This window comes from Microtus oregoni, unplaced genomic scaffold, assembly GCF_018167655.1.
Source record: "Microtus oregoni isolate MIOR12 unplaced genomic scaffold, Mior012 000004F_ref0000308, whole genome shotgun sequence".
Lineage (NCBI taxonomy): Eukaryota > Metazoa > Chordata > Mammalia > Rodentia > Cricetidae > Microtus > Microtus oregoni.
The window spans coordinates 8,525,661-8,543,925 of NW_024543063.1; the positions used below are offsets into that span (position 1 = coordinate 8,525,661).

The 18,265-nt window shown below is 43.2% G+C and overlaps 1 protein-coding gene across 5 annotated transcripts in view; it reads right to left on the reverse strand.

The window, feature by feature from the left end:
• LOC121447552 (UDP-glucuronosyltransferase 1-6) overlaps positions 1-18,265 on the reverse strand; it is a 135,731-nt gene that overhangs the window by 48,430 nt on the left and 69,036 nt on the right. The window contains exon 1 of one of the 5 annotated variants that reach the window (XM_041650858.1): positions 9,310-10,214. The exons of 3 other annotated variants lie outside the window; for them this stretch is intronic. In XM_041650858.1, the coding sequence (XP_041506792.1) occupies positions 9,310-10,164 (855 nt within the window). In that variant the 5' untranslated portion in view covers positions 10,165-10,214. Of the gene's footprint in view, positions 1-3,589; positions 3,717-9,309; positions 10,215-18,265 lie in introns of those variants that run through there. One more of the 5 variants, XM_041650857.1, reaches the window with a different exon arrangement.

The following is an 18,265-nucleotide window of genomic DNA, read 5'->3' on the forward strand; positions in this document are numbered from 1 at the left end:
TCTCCTCTTCACTACCCCCATCTGCAATGACCGTATCTAAGGTCCACTTCAGAGGTTGACCTGAGCATCGACTTCAATGTTGTTTTTTTTTTTGGAGAGGGGGATATGCAAGTTAGGCCTTAACCCCCACCCATCTTCTCACACGGTACAAACTCAGAACACAGTTACAACCAGCATATGTGCAAGACACTGAGGATACTGCCTAAGCAAAGGATATTTCTTGTTACCCTTGCAGCTTTTGAAAGCAAGCCAAAATTAGCTTCTTCAAAATTAGCAGCTCAGCTGCTCACAAACTATTGGACTTAGAATTTCGTCACGATCATTAAACTGTGGGAAATGGAAAACTTAATTGAGGGGCTGGAGAGATGGCTCAGTGGTTAGGAGCACTGACTGCTCTTCTAGAGGACCTGAGTTCAATTCCCAGCACTGCCATGGTGGTTCATAACTGTCTCTAACTCCAGTTCCAGAGGAACGGGCACCCTCACACAGACATGCAGACAAAACACCAATACACATAAGAATAAATAAATCTTAAAAAAAAGCTAATTAAAGGCCAGGGATGAAGCTCAGCTGGTAGAACGCTTGTCAAGTCAATAATCCTTGCATCAGGCAGGTGGAGACAGAAGGATCAGAAGTTCAAGGTCATCCTCAGCTAGTGGTAAGTTTGAGGACAGCCTGGAGTACGTGAGTGTTGGCCTCGAAAACAGGATCAAGCCAGAAGACAAGTCTCAGCAGTTAAGAGCACTGACTGCTCTTCTAGGGGACCCGAGTTTGATTCCCAGCTCCCTTGGGCAGCTGAAAACTGTAACTCCAGCTCCAGGGCTCTGATACCTTCTTCTGATCTCTGCGGACAGTGCAAGCTCATGGCACACAGATTTACATATAAGCAAACACTCATACACATAAAATTAAAATAAATAAAAATCTCAAAACCAAATTTTAAAAAAAGAACCTAAGTCGATTTTATTCACAATTCTAGAATCAGGATAGCGCCTCAGATAGAGTGAGTGTTTCAGGAAGCTGACCTGGGAGACACTAAGCCAAAGGCCTTCAGAACCTTTCCACTGCAGCCTTTACAGTGTTTGTGTGGGTTCATGTAGTCAAAGGGACCACTTCAGAAATTAAAGTGGTGGTGCATGCCTTTAATCCCAGCACTCGGGAGGCAGAGGCAGGCAGATCTCTGTGAGTTCGAGGCCAGCCTGGTCTACAAGAGCTAGTTCCAGGACAGGCTCCAAAGCTACAGAGAAACCCTGTCTCAAAAAAACAAAGCAAAAAAAAAAAAAAAAAAGAAAGAAAAGAGAAATTAAAGTTGGCATACTCAGACACACACAAACATCTCCTAGTTAAGCTATACAAGCAAGAATAAACCCATCTTGCTAACATGCATCAACTGGGGGCTAGAAATTTGTCAAAGAGTGGTTTTGTTTGATGTTTTCCCATGTTCCTTTAGTGTCTGACCTCCTAGGTAACAGCTGAAAAATCTAATCTCCTTCTTCATTTGTTCTAATGCAAAATCACATACCCTTGTAGCTTCCAGAAAATTCTACAGTACCCTTTAGGAGAAGATGCACCTGGGAAAAGTAAATAACCGTTTCAGCACCACTATGAGAACAGCATAGCCTTTCACGTGTCCTAAAATGGGCTCAAAAAGCCACAGGGCACCTAGAATGTATTTTGAAACAATTTGTTTGCTATTAAGGGTAGATAAACATTCTGACTAATGGCCCAAGCCTTTCTTATTGATGCATGTCACTGATTTCCATGACGTGACAGAGCCCTGAAGAGTGACATCTACAGTGAACAAACATGATTAGCATGTTCCCCTGACAGTCCAGCTCAGGTCAGATGTGACCAGGGGTCTGCAGCTTTCTACCCTCCTTGAGGTGGTTTAAATGAAAATGGTCCCTGAAGGCTCATAGAGAGCGGCACTATTATTTAAAAGGATTCAAACAAGTGGCCTTGTCAGGGAAAGCATGTCACTGGGGGTGGGCTTTGAGGTTTCAGATGCTCAAGCCTGGCACAGTGTCTCTCTCTTTCCCTGACACCTGCTAATTCAGATATAGAACTCTCAGCTCCTTCTCCAGCATCGTGTCTGTGTAAGCCAGCCCCAAATAAAGGTTTTCCTTTATAAGAGTTGTCATGGTCATCGTGCATCTAGACAACAATAAAGCCCTAAGACACTCCCCCTAGACAATATGCATAATAATCAGGATGTTGCATCCCCTTTCTTTTCTGCTAATGTCCCATCTGTGATATCCTCCCTGGTAAGCCCACAGTCAAACAGCCCAGCCTGTCACTCTGGAGCTGCTTCCCTTCTTTGCTATCATTATCTCACTTATTGTGCATTTACTATATCTCCCCGGGCTGCCAGGAGCATGCGCAGGGCAGGATCAATGATGTACATTATTGTTTCTCCCGACTACTCTCTCCCCGACTCCCAGGAGCATGCGCAGGGCAGGATCAATGATGTACATTATTGTTTCTCCCGACTACTCGCTTCCCGACTCCCAGGAGCATGCGCAGGGAAGGGTCAATCAATGCTCTTCTTACTCTCTGCTGTCTCTGCAGAACCCAGATTGTGTCTGGTATAGCGGAGGCTCTCAGTACGCATCCGCGGGAGAATAGGCTAGCTTTGCTATCCATTTTACCCATGTGCTTTATTTCCATTCACGTAGTGAAGGTTCACTCAAGGAAAAACAAACACAGAACCAGCTCCCTTTTGAGGAGCTTGTACCCGACTCTCAGACTTACGTATAAGGGAAAAACCAACTTTTTCCCTAAGGCATCCATCCACACAGCACTTGTGTTACCAGACTGCGCCGGCGGGCGGCGGGGGTGGGGGGAGGGGGCTGTCCTCCTACCCAGCTGGTAAGTATGATTCAACGCTGGCCAGCACTTAGCAGCACTTAACAGAGTTGACAAATCCCTCGAGTTAAGGGCTTAGTCCCACAAGACTGTCTCTACTACAGACACCCTCAGCTCCTGGACTGCTTGGCTACAGACCGGAGGCTCGTCCTTTTGGTTTTGCGTGCTCTCTAGAACGGCTCCTAGAACTAGCGTTACTCGGTTAATGGCTATTGCAGTGGATCTCGGCAGCAGTGCAACAAGACACAGATGGAGAAGTGCAAAGGGTGTGGGGGCAGGGACAGGAAAATTCCCTGCCCTCTGGGGCAACACGCACATCTTCAGCAACCTGGCAGCTCTCCAAACCCGCTCCCTCTGCGCTTGCCGCACAGGCTTCATTGTGCAATACACGGGATTGATTACATTATTGCAGATCAGTAATCCACCCAACCCTTCAGCCTCTTTCTCTGCCCTGTCCTCTAACCTCAAAGTTGGTCCCAGCTCCCCTCCTTTGAAACTTTGCAAAAGTTACCCCCTTTAGCATAAGCTACAAAAAAGAAAGAAAAAGAAAGAAAGAAAAAGTCGAACAGCTTGTTACAAATAAGGAACCCTTACAGTTTTTTCCTCCCATCCATCCCTCTGGAAATTACAGGCATTTGTAAAGCTCTGGACAGAAAGTGAAGACAAAGACACATATATTTCAAATTCTATAATATACTCTTACAACACATAATCTGTTACTTGCCTTAGGATATTAAGGTTAGAGAAGTGTGCTTCTAGGTAGCACGTGATGAGGGCCTGGGGAAGAATCAGAGATCCAGGAGACTGCTTTCAGTTAACCACCATCGGCTAATGAAGCGATTCAGCCCCTGAACTCCGGGGTTTCCCAACCACCACCAAGGAGGGAGGGGCATGTTTGCTCTGCTGAGGGTGGACCAGGGAGTGCTGGCTGTGAAAAGCAGGCCGCCCAGGGAGAGGGTGCTCTTTGCAGCCCAGATCCGGCTCGCCCAGACCTTGTCACGCACATGCATACTTTGGCTTGCCAAAGCTTGCCTTAACTTTGGCACCCTAGTGCCATGGGGCTCAGGAAAGCAGATTAAGGGGTCATCCCACTGGCAAGCCTGGTCCCAGGAACCTAGCCAAGATGAAAGTTAGTTGTCCAAGGCATACAAAGAATCCACTCAGTCCAGGCTGGGGAGAGGCATTCATCCTCGGGGTTTTATTGTTATGATTTTTACCCAGAATGAAGAGAGACTAAGGGAGGGTGCCCGCATCCTGGCTCTGTCTGCATAGCAGTGAGACTCCATCCCCAGAGACTCACTCCCAAGGACGCACAGTGCAGTTCTGTGCTTCCCAAGAAGCCTAACGAGGTTCTTTTCACAACAGAAAAGCTCTGGAAAAACAAAGGCTTTACGTAAGCTGGTGTGGACTGGGAGAAGCAAGGGAACGGTAAACTCAGAGTCTTCATGCCAGACACATATTCTACTGAGAGACCCATGGCCTGGGCCCTTCACAGCAGAGTCCTGTTCCTATTCCAGACAGGCCCAAAGGGACAGAGGTTGAAGGCAGGAGGAGGGCAGGAGAGGAAGGCAGTTAGGAGCTGCCATAGTACAGCATCACCAGAAGGGTTGCCGTGCAAGCTCTGCTCACAGTAGAGACTTGACTCTACTGTTTCTAAGATTGGTCTGTGCATGTGCATGCATGTGAGTAGATGTGTGTGTGTGTGTGTGTGCGCGTGTGCATGTGTGTGTGTACATGCGTGCCCACAGACACAGAAATGTGCAGGTGTGTCTGTACTAGGCACTAAAAGAGGGAGTCTGGCAGGTCTGTTACTCATAAGTTTGAACACTAAAGAATTGCTGCCCAGGAGGCACACACAGGCCCACCGTGGGAGGGAGGTGTTACAAGACTCCCCACACTTCCTCTGAGTGTACAGGGAAATGTCAGCTTTCACGTAGGGATTTCGGAAGAACAAACAACTCAGACATGGGGCACTGGCCAGTGGAATGAACGGATGGACCCTAGGAGGGAACCCGTCTCTGTGGATAGTGAGCAGATTCCCACCCTGCCCCGGCAAGGCAGGCGAGTGAAGGACACCTGGCATTTGGAATAGGGCAAAGATCTGAATGGGGCAGTTTCCTGCCAGGTCCTGTGTGTGTCTGGAAAGGTTGGCACGGAGAGGAAATCCCTTCTCAGGTGCTCATTCTTCCAGATCCTTCAGATACCCATAGGCCATGGATAAAAGACCCCGGACCTCCGGGATGCCGGAGGACAAAAGAACAATTTGAGACTTGAAAAATCTGAATCCAGAACGCGAAAATGGTAGAATCAAATGGATTCATTGCCCTGGTTTTCTCTCTGCTGCCACGATAAAATACTCTAGCAAAAAGAAGTTATGGAGAAGGGCTCACGTCAGCTCACAAGTCCATCATTACAGAGACATATACACACGCACGCGTGCATGTGCGCGCGCGCACACACACACACACACACACACACACACACAACTACACACATACTTTTTTCCTCCAGGTAGTGTTTCCTCCTTATCAGACACAAGACCCAGGCTAGAAATCCTGTTCTCCAGCAACATGAAACCTGCGTGGCTTTTCAAGAGATAACCTTCTCACCTGAAACAGGGATAAAGAAATCCATACACCTAGCTGTCACTCAGTGAAAACTTCCCTTTTACCGATACCATGCGCTTGGTCTTAGTTAAAGGGCTATCTTTGAGATCTGACCACTTCTTTGTGACGTTGCCTTAGCTTCAGACTCACCTTTAAATAACCTTGCACATGTAGAAGACCTTTCCCACATATAGATCCTTTAGCAGATATATAAAATCATATCCATATGAAATAATACTTATCTGTAAAACTATAGTTCAATACACTTATATTTTATAGGCATATCAATATAAACTCATATATGGCTTTTATATCTATAAGCACTGGAGTTGTGCAATGAGTAACTAATACCACTGCTGTTCAGAGAGTTTTGGGTCCCACCCTGGAAAAGAGGGCAAGGGTGCAGGCACGGCCTAGGTAGTACGTGGCACTTTATGGATGGGGAGTAAAGGTGAGGAAAAGAAATCTTTGAACTGACTCACGCTCCTAAGATCTTGCCACCTGCAACACCCTTGCCTGACCGTTCCAAAAAGCCTCGCCTCATGGTTTAAGATTTGATTCATGTGTGCATACTTTGCCTACCCATATCTCTGTGCACTGCTTGTATGCCTATTGCCCTTAGAGGCCAGAGGGGGGCATCATATCTGCTAGGACTGGTGAACAGCTGTATGGGTTGGGGAATTACACCCAGGTCCTTTAGAAGAGCACATAGTCATGTCTCTCACTCCATCCCTCATTTTGATACAACTGAATCTCTAGCCTTGTAGAAAGAAAATTATTTCACTTTGTCTAAAAAGTCATCTCCCCTCGTAAAAATATGTCAATTTATGACAAAATATGTCCCAGTTACAAGGTCTGCTGGACCTTGAAAGTGGCCAGAGCAATAGATAGCAGAGCACAGCCTATCCCTAACCAAACTATGCACCGTGATACCAGAGGTACAATGTCCTTGCCAAGAATGTGATGATCATAATTATCAAGACAGTTTTTCGTTGCAAGTAATAGGATCACAGTTTAAATGGCCTGAAGCAACTTTATTATTCCACAATGTTTTAGAGGTATGTGTTCTAGCAGAAGGAAATGAGCGGTATAGATTTCAGAAGAGGAAAATGTGTGCATGTCACTGTATACCTAATACCTTTTTAAACTAATCAGAGATTAGGAATGTGGGACTACACATGATACACATGCAAAAAGACAAAGCCATCTTTTATCAATGGCCACCTCAAAATAGCAAAGGAAAATCGCCCGTTTATACCATAATTTCTCCCAAGCCGACAAAATACCTTGGAATAAATTGTGATAAAAAAGATATGCAGATAAAATAAGTTAACAAATTTTTATCAACAGATGTAAAAGAAGATATGAAACAGCAAAAAAAAAAGCAGACTAATTCAGAATAGGATTAACTCAAAGAAAAATCCTCTAATGTTTCTCAAATGAGAAAAGAAGACACTACATGTGATGTTAAAAGAGTCTTAGCAGGTTTTTGTTTGGTTGGTTAGTTCACTGGTTGTTTTTTAGAGTCAAACAAAACCATTTTAAAATTTAAGGAGGAAAGTGCATTCTGGAGCTCAATAAGAAAATTCAGAAAAAAAAAATAAAAGTACAGCTGGGAGCGTATCTCCCAGACACTAACTCACAATGAAGCTGCTTAATATAATCAGGAGAGGATCTGACCATGGGTGGATAAGCCAGCCAGTGGGACAAGAATGAGAATTGAGCAGCAGATGCCAGGAATTCAGAGAATTAAATACGGCAGATGAGCATTTCGGTTTAGAGGCCAAATAACGGAGCTAAGAGCAAATGACATAGAGCCTGCCCTCTGAGGAGACACATACATCCTTTATACTATATCCTTTAAAAACCTCTTGCCAGAAAGTAAAATGAAGTTGTTAACAGTGGAGGAATTAAACACTTAACGGTAGCATGGAGAAAATGTGTGTACGTGTTTGGCTGGTAAAGGAATTAACAAGCTGAACAAAGATTATCAAAGGTAAATGTCTTAGATTTGATAACTCCAAAGGGAAAATTACAAACGGGAAAAGATGAAGAGCTATTAGTGGAGGTATACCTGCAGAACATACAAACTGCTAAATGGTAGTATGCCAAATCCTTATGAAGCTCATAGGATCTCATTAAATATCCCTGTCTTGGTATAGAATATGAATATCTAACTCACTAAAGAAGATACGCAAATGATAATACACCCACGAAAACCAGTGAAAACGGAAGCAAGCACTGTGGGAGACGTTCTGCCCAGAAAAGCCAACAGACTTTAAAACTAGACAACATCAAGACTTGGAGACGATAGGAGAAAACCCAAACTCCCATGACCTATTTATGCTAGCGTGAAGATTTGAAATTAGTGCCTCAAACACGTTAAAAATGAAGAGACATATATACCGCAAGAGCCACACATCTTAGTCCCTAGAACACTGGCCTCTGGGCAGAAGCCCAGTGTGTGGGAACACGAATATCAGGAAAGCACTTAAAGAGTACTTAGCACAGTCTCATTCTTAAAAAGCACAAGTTAGGAAATCTCTATCCACACAGCTGATTAAACAGAATTGTAATGTCACCAAAATAAAAGCTTTTAAGCAATCATTTAAATGGGAAATGTCAGGAGGTGCCTAGAATAATGTCTAGGACTTACTGGAAGATAAAAAAGGAAAAGTAAGGAGCATGATGCCAGCCCTGACGCTGGGTTCTATGCTAATTTCAGGCGCAGTGATTGACAGTAGACATGTGGAAGAATTGAGCATCACTGCTAAGACTGTCCCCATATGGAATGACTCAGGATTTGCAGCAAGGAAATCTTCGTCTCATTGTGGTTTTTGCTATTATTTTTTCAGAACAGTAATAAGAAAGGCAGCTAAGAAATGATAGGGACTATGTATGTTCATCAGTAAGGACAGATTTATAGAATCTTCAGATCCATATAAAAGAACCGATGAAGTGATTCAGTGAACCAGAAATTCTAATTTTCAGTGACTGTAAATGAGAAGATTCAGTTGAATAGAGAATTGCTTTTTCTCGGTGTCCAGAGCCTAAATAGGTAGGGTTTCTATTGCTGTGTTAAAATGCCATGATCAAAAGCAACTTGGGGAAGAAAGAGTTTATTTTGCCTTGCACCTATGAGTCCATCACTAAGGGAAGACAGGGTAGAAGCCTGAAGACAGGAACTAAAGCAGACACCATGGAGGAGCGCTGCTTACTGTCCTGCTCCTCATGGCTTGCTCAGCCTGTTTCTTGTACATACACTCCAGGACCAGCACTCAAAATGAACTGAGCCTTTCGAAATCAATCACTAATTAAGAAAATGCACTGACTTGCCAACAAGCGCGTCTTAAGAAGGCATGTTCTCAATTGAGAGTTCCTTTTCCCAACTGATCCTAGCTTATGTCAAATGGATATAAAACTAGCAGGCACAGCAGGGTTTCTGAAGATAAAGCTGCCTTTTTCCTCTTGTTCTTTTCCCTTCTCTCTTCTCTCGCCTAGATTTCTCCTCGTATTTATCCTCTCTGGCTACAAACCCTCCCTATCCTATCCTCTACTGCCTAAATATTGGCTACCCAGCATTTTATTAGACCAGTCAGGTGCCTTAGGGAAGCAAGGTGAAGGAAATGCAACATATCTTTACATAATTAAACAAAGGCAGCAGAAACAAATGTAACACATCCTTACATTGTTAACAAAGGCAGCAGAAACAAAGGTAACAGAGCTTCACACAGGTAAGGTAATATCCTGCTGCATGAACAAAAGCAACACATCTTTGCCTAGTTGAAATAATATTCCACAACACTTCTCTTCATGGGCTAAAGGAGAGATAGCATACCTTGGTAATTGGCTTTCCCTGATGGCAGTTGATCCCACCCACGAAGACAATATTGGGCATCAAAGGTCTGGGGACCTCCAACATAAAGTCCGTGCGTAACAGCCAAATGGACACTTGACTGAAGAGGTCGGTCGCAGTCACTGGGGTCTGCAGAACTTCAGAAGCAATATCTGTAGCAGTTTTGAAAAAAGCGGGACAAAATATATGCTCCCCCAAGTAGGAGAGATGGTTCCGCACTCTCTCCATGAAATTCATGTTGCCTGTGAGTTTCAAGAGACCTCTGGGAACATAAGAAGGAGGACTGGGGCACTGGGCACCCTCTTCAAGATAGTGACAAAATATTGCCCTGCCGAAGACCACGGACGGGAGCGACAAGTACTTGGCAACAGTCAAGCCGCACATATCGAAAGGATCCAGAAGAACAGCATCAAAAGAACTCTGTTTCAAGTATTCCACTAACTTCTTGTCGTTAAACAAATCCCTACAGTGTGAAAACACTAAATTAAAAAAACCTTCGGCTGGACTCTTTAATAGAAGAGTAATTCCCTCTGGCTGTTCTTTCCACTGAGCCTTAAGAAAATCCTTGAACTCCCGGTTAAAATCGTCCAGAGTGTGAGAAGTTGAGTACGTCTTCACTGTAAAATTCACGGATTTTCCCAGTTGCCAACTCACATCTGGCATGACTACCACCACTTCATGTCCATTGTGGATGAGCTTCTCCACAACCGACTGCATGGTGAACCAGTGGCTCCCGTCCATGGGTACCACCAGCAGCCTGCCTGCCTGGGCAAAGCCAGAGGCCAGCAGCAGACACACACACAGAGGAAGGGAGGCTGGGAAACCTACAGGAGCCATGGGAGAAGCTCAGCCCAAAGCAATCCAGCTGCTGAGAAACTGAGCTCTTCTGACAAAGGAGGAAGTGTGACTGAGTTAAATCTCCTCCCTCAGGAGGGCGTGTACTTGCACCTTTAAGAAACAACAATCCCTGACAATGATTTACTTGGAAAACAGTATTAAGTGGTGAGATATTAGGAGGCACACTTGATTGTTTTCCAGATAAGATCCTTTCTTTGGCAGAATCAGGCAATGTGAGTTTAGAAAGAGTTACAGAGAAATAAACCTGACCCCAGGGAGACAAAAAGTTTTCACCAAAGGAAGAAAGTTTCAAAGAATCTTGCATTTCTAGACTATGTCTCAAAGTAAAAGCAGACTGTGTTTCCGAGGGATTTGCTGCCTGCTGCTGGATCAAAGCCTAGGGGGAGGGTCCTTAGCCTGGTTCTGCTCACAGACAGTGGTTAGAAACAACTCAGCCAGATGAGTCTTGGCGCATGTTCAGTAGAATTTTTGTTTCACTTCCCAGCACTGTGTGTTCTCTGAATTGCTGACATAGGGTGGCCAGCATCTGCATGGACCACTCAGGGACTAAAAGGAAGGTGACCACCCTTCCTGTTACAATGTCCCCTTGTATGCATCCGATACTGTAGACAGCCCCATGTTCTCTGGAGAGGCTGGGAGCTAGGTCGTCCTCCTTGTCAGTTACCCAGGGACCTTCTCCACAGATCCATGCATTTGTCTCCCTTGTCACTGATGCATCTGGGGGCTTGTTTCCCCCTTGTGGTTACAGACAATGCTGCTGTCACCCACACCTCATGCGGGTTTTTCTCCTAGGAATTGGTTTCAAGTCCTTTCCCTGTACATCCTGGATTAAGAGAGCTCAGGCATAAGGAGACTGTGATGTTCACTGTGGAGAAGCATCAGGCAGCGCTACACGGGCTGTATCACTTTATCTTCTCACCAGACCTCTATTAGTCTCTGGTCTCCACATAGACTGTTAAGCTATTTTTCCTTCTTGCTGCTTCTATTTCTTTGTTGTTGTTGTTGTTATTTTTTGTTTTTTGTCTTCATGATGGCGTAGGTAGCATCTTGTAGATTCTACTTGCCTTTCTGTAACCATGCCCACATTCTGCCTGATCTTGCCAAGACAAGAAAGCAAGGCTTAATTTCGAAAAACCTAACATGGGAGTTTCTAATCTTCAAAAACAACCTCGTCTCTCTTTCCCATGAACGGGCTGAAAATCTCTCATTCACCAAGCACACCCCAGTGTGTGATAAAAATGCCACCCACTATCACCTTTGCCTTTCAGCACAGAGTCCAACAGGAATAGCTGCTCTACCTAGATAGGTGTTTGTTGAGCTTAATAAACTTTGGGTCTGGTTAATTTTGGTACAAAAGGTACTTTTTTTAAAATTTATTTGCAAGTACATTTAAATAATAAAGTTCATTTAATTTTTTAGAAACAGATATATCACAAATTATTTTATGTATTTATTTGATTTTTGAAAATTATTATTTATGTGTATGTGTGTTTTGCCTCCGTGTATATATGTGGAACATGTACACAGTTCCATGGAGACCAGAACAGCTCCCTGGACCCAGAGTTGCCGTGACAAGCTGTGATGTGGATGCTGGGAATTAAGCCTGGCTCTCCTAAAAAGCTGCCTATATTCTAACTACTGAGTCATATCTCCAGCGCCACAAATTGTTTTAAATAATCATAAGGATGAGGAAAGTTTGTGGATATTTTATTTATTTTAATATTCAGCATATTTTAAATTCTGATAAGTTTTGAAAACTTTATTGTTTAATGGAATCCATATTTTACTTGATAAAGTACCATATTCATTTTACACAAATAAATTCATATGTATATCTTGATATTTTATCCTATTATTGTTTTAAAGGTAAGCAACATCTCTTGAAACTCTGAATAAGCCAGTTAAGAATTAAAACACACAGGTCTACACTGTAAAACACACAGAGATAGCAACGGAGTGTTTGAACATAATTTACTTGAATCCTATCTTAAACAGCTTCGAGCAGCAGCACATTCCAGGCTTATCATATAGGCTGTCTTAGGGTTTATGCTGGTGTGATAGAACATCATGACCAAAAGCATCCTGGGGAGGAAAGGGTTTATTTCAGCTTTCCATTCCCAGGCCACACTACCTCACTGAGGGAAGGCAGGGTAGGACTCCAGGCAGGAACCCAGGGGCAGGAACTGAAGCAAAAGCCCTGCATGATGTTGTTTACTGCCTTGATCCTCTCGACTTGCTCAGCCTACTTCCTGATGCAATTCAGAACCACCTGACTAGGGCTGGCACTGCCTCCATGACCTGGGTCTTCCCACATCAATCACAATTAAGAAAATGCATCACAGGCTTGCCCACAGCCCAATTTAGGAAAGTAGCTCTTAATTGCAGTTCCCTGTATGGTAGGAAGTAGACACAACCAATCAGAATAGAGATCCACAGCCCAAAAGGGAAAATAAATGGTATAATAATGAAGGGGTCTTTAGCATGTTACATGGGTACATGATAAATATTCCAAATTAATAAAGAATTGATAATATGGCCATATAGAACATAAAATAACAAATGCATACTTCACCTACCAATAACTACCTCAAGACCAATATAAACTAGCCTGTATATCATAGTTTTCAAATAACAACAACCTAAGAAATACATTTTAATGATGAAGATAAAATTTGTGCATAATGTTCAATTTTAAGTGTAAAATTTTGTAAATGGAATAAAATATGTAAAATAGGGTGCTTTTTGCTGACTAAGAAAACAATATTAAATTGCATCCACCAAAATGAAGTTCAATCCCTTTGTGACTTCTGACCATATAAAGAACCCCAAACACATTCATGCACCATCTCAAGTTTCGAGGAAGATCATGTCTTCTCCTCTTTCCAAAGATCTGAGACACAGTACAATGTTCAGTCTACGCCCAGTCGAGAGGATGATGAAGTTCAGGTTGTCCGAGGACAGTACAAAGGCCAACTGATAGGCAAGGTGTTCAAAGTGCACAGGAAGAAATGTCACCTACATTGAACGGGTGCAGCTAGGAAAGGCTAATGGCACAACTGTCCGTGTGGACATCCACCAGAGCAAGGTGGGTATCACCAGGATAAAGCTGGATAAAGACAGCAAGACGATCTTGGAAAGGAAAGCCAAGACTCGGCTATTAGGAAAGGAGAAGGGAAAATACACAGAAGAAACAATTGAGAAGATACAGGAGTAGGGGCATCTCATACAGTTTTCATTAAAGACTGCATAAGAAAAAATAGAAAACAATATCAAAAACATGCCAGTATTTCTCCATGTAGTGAAAGGAGTTAATGCAATATGCACACAGCCCTAATGCGTGTTTGATCTGTAGAGTTCAATAATAACATTTTCAAGGGTTTATTTTAATTTGAGTACCATGTGACTGTATGGGTGTGTGCAGGTGTATGAAGGTGCCCAGAGGGCAACATCAGGAGTTAGGGTCCTGGAGCAAAAGCTCGAGGTGGTTGTGAGCAGCCTGGCATGGCTGCTGGGAACCAACCCTGGTCCTCTGCCAAGGCAGCACCAGCTCCCACTGCTGAGCTGTCTCTCCAGCCTCAGCAACACAATTTTTAAGTTTTAAGGGAGAATATATTAAGGGAATCCCCAACGCAATTTGGAAATTAGTAAGCATGGGATCTATACTAAAACCTGCCCCAGACGCAATCAATGGAAACACAGGGTTGTCTGTGAGTGTGGCGAACCTGAAAAGCTGGAAGCAGACAGAAGCAATCATGGAAAAGTAAGACCTGACAGAGATGTGTTGAATGACGTCAATGAAGTGTGAAGTCCTTCCTCAAATAGAGTTAGTAAATAGCAGTTGTCATTCAATAGCAACTAAATTTGCATACCTATGCCAAGTTGTCAGAAAAATATTGTCAGCCTTAGAGGAACTAAAAATGCTCACATATGAGATGTTGTAAACTTTCTGATATTTTAGTGTTGGAAACAGCCAAACATAATCAAATTTAGATAGTTTTTTTTAGAAAAAGTTAACATTTAAAATTAAGGGGAAAGTTAACCAACCAAAAATATAAACAATGTCAACAAAAGATGAACAACCACAGAGCCTGAGCGATGGCTCAGCGGTTAGGATGACTGGCTGCTTTTCCAGAGGACCCAAGTTCAATTCACAGCACCCACAGGGCTGCTCAAGTCATAAGTAGCTCCAGTTTCAGGTATCCATTGCCCGCTTCTGCTTCCTATGGGTACTGCATGAATGAGAAGCCCGAACATAAAGGCAAAGCACTTTATTCATAGAAATAAACAAAAACTAGAAGATAAACGGCTAAGTGAAAAGGGCAGCACATATTTGAGAGACCAAGTGTTAATTTTTCTGAACACTACAGGCTGGTAGCAATTAGAAGAAAGGGTAAAAGGGCGGCAATGTGGAATTTACCATAAAGAAAACTCAAATGGCCCAACTGACGACCAGAAGAGATAGTGAACATTGAAACAGCTACACAGAATTTTCCATCACAAAATTAAGAAAAATTTAACATTTTCACAAGAGCTTGGTAGAAGACAGCATGGAAAAATGAGAAAATCTCAAATACAGCCGAACAAATGCTGAAGTTTGCTCTGAGTTTTGAAAGCCATTATCTAAATGCACTAAAATGTAGCGAGTGAACAGCTAGACCCAGCCACTCTGTTCCTGGGTCTCTGTACTACTGATATAAGAGAAGGGTTAGAAAATGGCACATTATTGAGACGAGGTAGAAGAATAAAGAAAACGAAGCTTCATTTCTTACTTCTCACTCTGTTTCCAAAAACAATAGTAAATGCAGCCTGGTGAAGCTGAGAATGTCCTTGGGCTACACAGCTATAAGCAAACAAGGTTTACAAGCAGCACAATTGCACAATTCGTGTGACCCGTCAAAGACTGTGTTGAACAAACTGAAATGACAAGGTAAGAACTGAAAGAAAACTGAAAATGACAGGTGTGAGTGACAGCCCACAGTTCACTAAGGGAAAACGTTATCATCCAAAGCCAGGTCTCTCTTCACATGCTGTGGGAGAGGAAAGACAACATACCCTAGAGAGTGGCTTTCCTTGGTGACAGTTGATCCCGCCAACGAAGACAATATTGGGCATCACAGGTCTGGGGACCTCCAACATAAAGTCCGTGCGTAACAGCCAAATGGACACTTGACTGAAGAGATCAGATGCAGTCACCGGGGTCTGGAGAACTTCAGAAGCAATTTCTGTAGCAGTTTTGAACAAGCTGGAGCAAAATACACGCTCCCCCATGTAGGCGAGGTGGTTCTGCACTCTCTCCAGGAAAGTCATGGTGTCTGTGAGTTTCAAGAGAGCTCTGGGAACATAAGAAGGAGGACTGGGGCACTGGGCACCCTCTTCAAGATAATGACACAATATTGCCCTGCCGAAGACCACGGACGGGAGCGACAAGTACTTGGCAACAGTCAAGCCGCACACATCGAAAGGATCCAGAAACACAGCATCAAAAGAACTCTGCTTCAGGGACTCCACTAACTTCTTGTCATTAAACAAATCCCTACAGTGTGAAAACAGTAATTCAAAGAAACCTCTGCCTGGACTCGTTAGTAAAAAAGCCATTAAGTCTGTCTGATCTTTCCATTGAGAATCAAGAAAAATGTTGACCTCCCGGTTTAAATCCTCCAGAGTGTAAGAAATTGAGTACGTCTTCACTGTAAAATTCACGGATTTTCCCAGTTGCCAACTCACCTCTGGTATGACTACCACCACCTCATGTCCATTGTGGATGAGCTTCTCCACAACCGACTGCATGGTGAACCAGTGGCTCCCGTCCATGGGTACCACCAGCAGCCTGCCTGCCTGGGCAAAGCCAGAGGCCATCAGCAGACACACACACAGAGAAAGGGAGGCTGGGAAACCTACAGGAGCCATGGGAGAAGCACAGCCTGAGGCAATCCAGCTGCTGAGAATCTGAACTCTTCTGACAAAGGAGGAAGTGTGACAGAGTTAAATCTGCTCCCTCAGTTTGGCGTGTACTAACACAGTGAAGAAACAACAATCCCAGACAATCATTTACTTTGACAACAGCAATAAATGATAAAATATTACGAGGCACTCTCACTTGTATTCCAGATACGATCTCTTTCTTTGGCAGAATCAGGCAATGTGAGTTTAGAAATAGTTACAAAGAAGTACACCCCACCCTAAGTTCAAGTCCCAAAGTTTTCACCAAAGGAAACAAGTTTCAAACTATCTCACAATACTAGAATAGGTCTCAAAGAAAAGCAGACTGTGTTCCCAAGGGATTGGCTGCCTGCCACTGGGTCTAAAGCCTAGGGAGAGGATCATTAGCGGGTTCTGCTCACAGACAGTGGTTAGAAACAACTCAGCTAGATGAGCAATGCTGCTGTCTTGGCGCATGTGTAGTAGAATTCTTGTTTTACTTCCCAACTCTGTGTTCTCTGAATATGACATAAGGGTGACCAGCATCTGCTCAGACTACTTCAGGGACTAAAAGGATGATGACCACGATACCTGTGACAATGGACCCCTGGATGTATCCGATGCTGTAAACTCCCCCATAATATTCTCTGGAGAGGCTGGGAGCTAGTTCGTCCTCCTTGTCAGTTACCTGGGGCCTTCTCCACAGATCCATGCATTTGTCTGTGGTGTCACTGCTGCATCTGGGAGATTGTTTCCCCCTTGTGGTTACAGAGAACGCTGCTGTAACCCACACCTCATGCGGGTTTTTATCCTAGCAATTGGTTTAAAGTCCTTTCTGTATACATCCAGGATTAAGAGAGCTCAGGTATAAGGAGACTGTGATGTTCACTGTGGAGAAGCGTCAGGCAGCCCTACATGGGGCTGTATCACTTTATCTTCTCACCAGGCCTCTGTTAGTCTCTGGTCTCCACATAGACTCTCAAGATATTTTTCCCTCTTACTGCTTCGGTTTGGGTTTTGTTTTGCCTTTTGTCTTCATGATGACAGGGGTAGCATCTTGTAGATCCTATTGCCTTTCTGTAAGCACACCCACATCCTGCCTGATCTTTCCAAGACAAGAAAGCAAGACTGAATTTTGAAAGGCCTAACACAGGAGTCTCTAATTTTCAGAAGGAATCTCCTCTCTCTTTCGCATGAATGAACTGAAAATCTCTCATTCACCAAGCACACCCCAGTGTGTGATAAAAATGCCACCCACTACCACCTTTGCCTTTCAGCACAAAGTCCAACAGGAATAGCTGCTCTACCTAGATAGGTGTTTGTTGAGCTGAATAAACTTTGGGTCTGGTTAATTTTGGTATAAGAGGTATTTATCAATTTGCAAGTACATTTATATAATAATAACTTCATTTAATTTTTTTGAAAATCGGGGATATCACACATTATTTTATGTATTTATTTGATTTTTTGAAAATTATTATTTATGTGTATGTGTGTTTTGCCTCCGTGTATATATGTGGAACATGTACACAGTTCCATGGAGACCAGAACAGCTCCCTGGACCCAGAGTTACTGTGACAAGCTGTGATGTGGATGCGGGGAATTAAGCCCATGTTTTGTTAAAAGCTGCCTATATTCTAACCAATGAGTCATATCTCCAGCGCCACAAATTGTTTTAAATAATCATAAGGATGAGGAAAGTTTGTGGATATTTTATTTATTTTAATATTCAGCATATTTTAAATTCTGATAAGTTTTGAAAACTTTATTGTTTAATGGAATCCATATTTTACTTGATAAAGTACCATATTCATTTTACACAAATAAATTCATATGTATATCTTGATATTTTATCCTATTATTGTTTTAAAGGTAAGCAACATCTTTTGAAACTCTGAATAAGCCAGTTAAGAATTAAAACACACAGGTCTACACTGTAAAACACACACAGAGATAGCAACGGAGTGTTTGAACATAATTTACTTGAATCCTATCTTAAACAGCTTCGAGCAGCAGCACATTCCAGGCTTATCATATAGGCTGTCTTAGGGTTTATGCTGGTGTGATAGAACATCATGACCAAAAGCATCCTGGGGAGGAAAGGGTTTATTTCAGCTTTCCATTCCCAGGCCACACTACCTCACTGAGGGAAGGCAGGGTA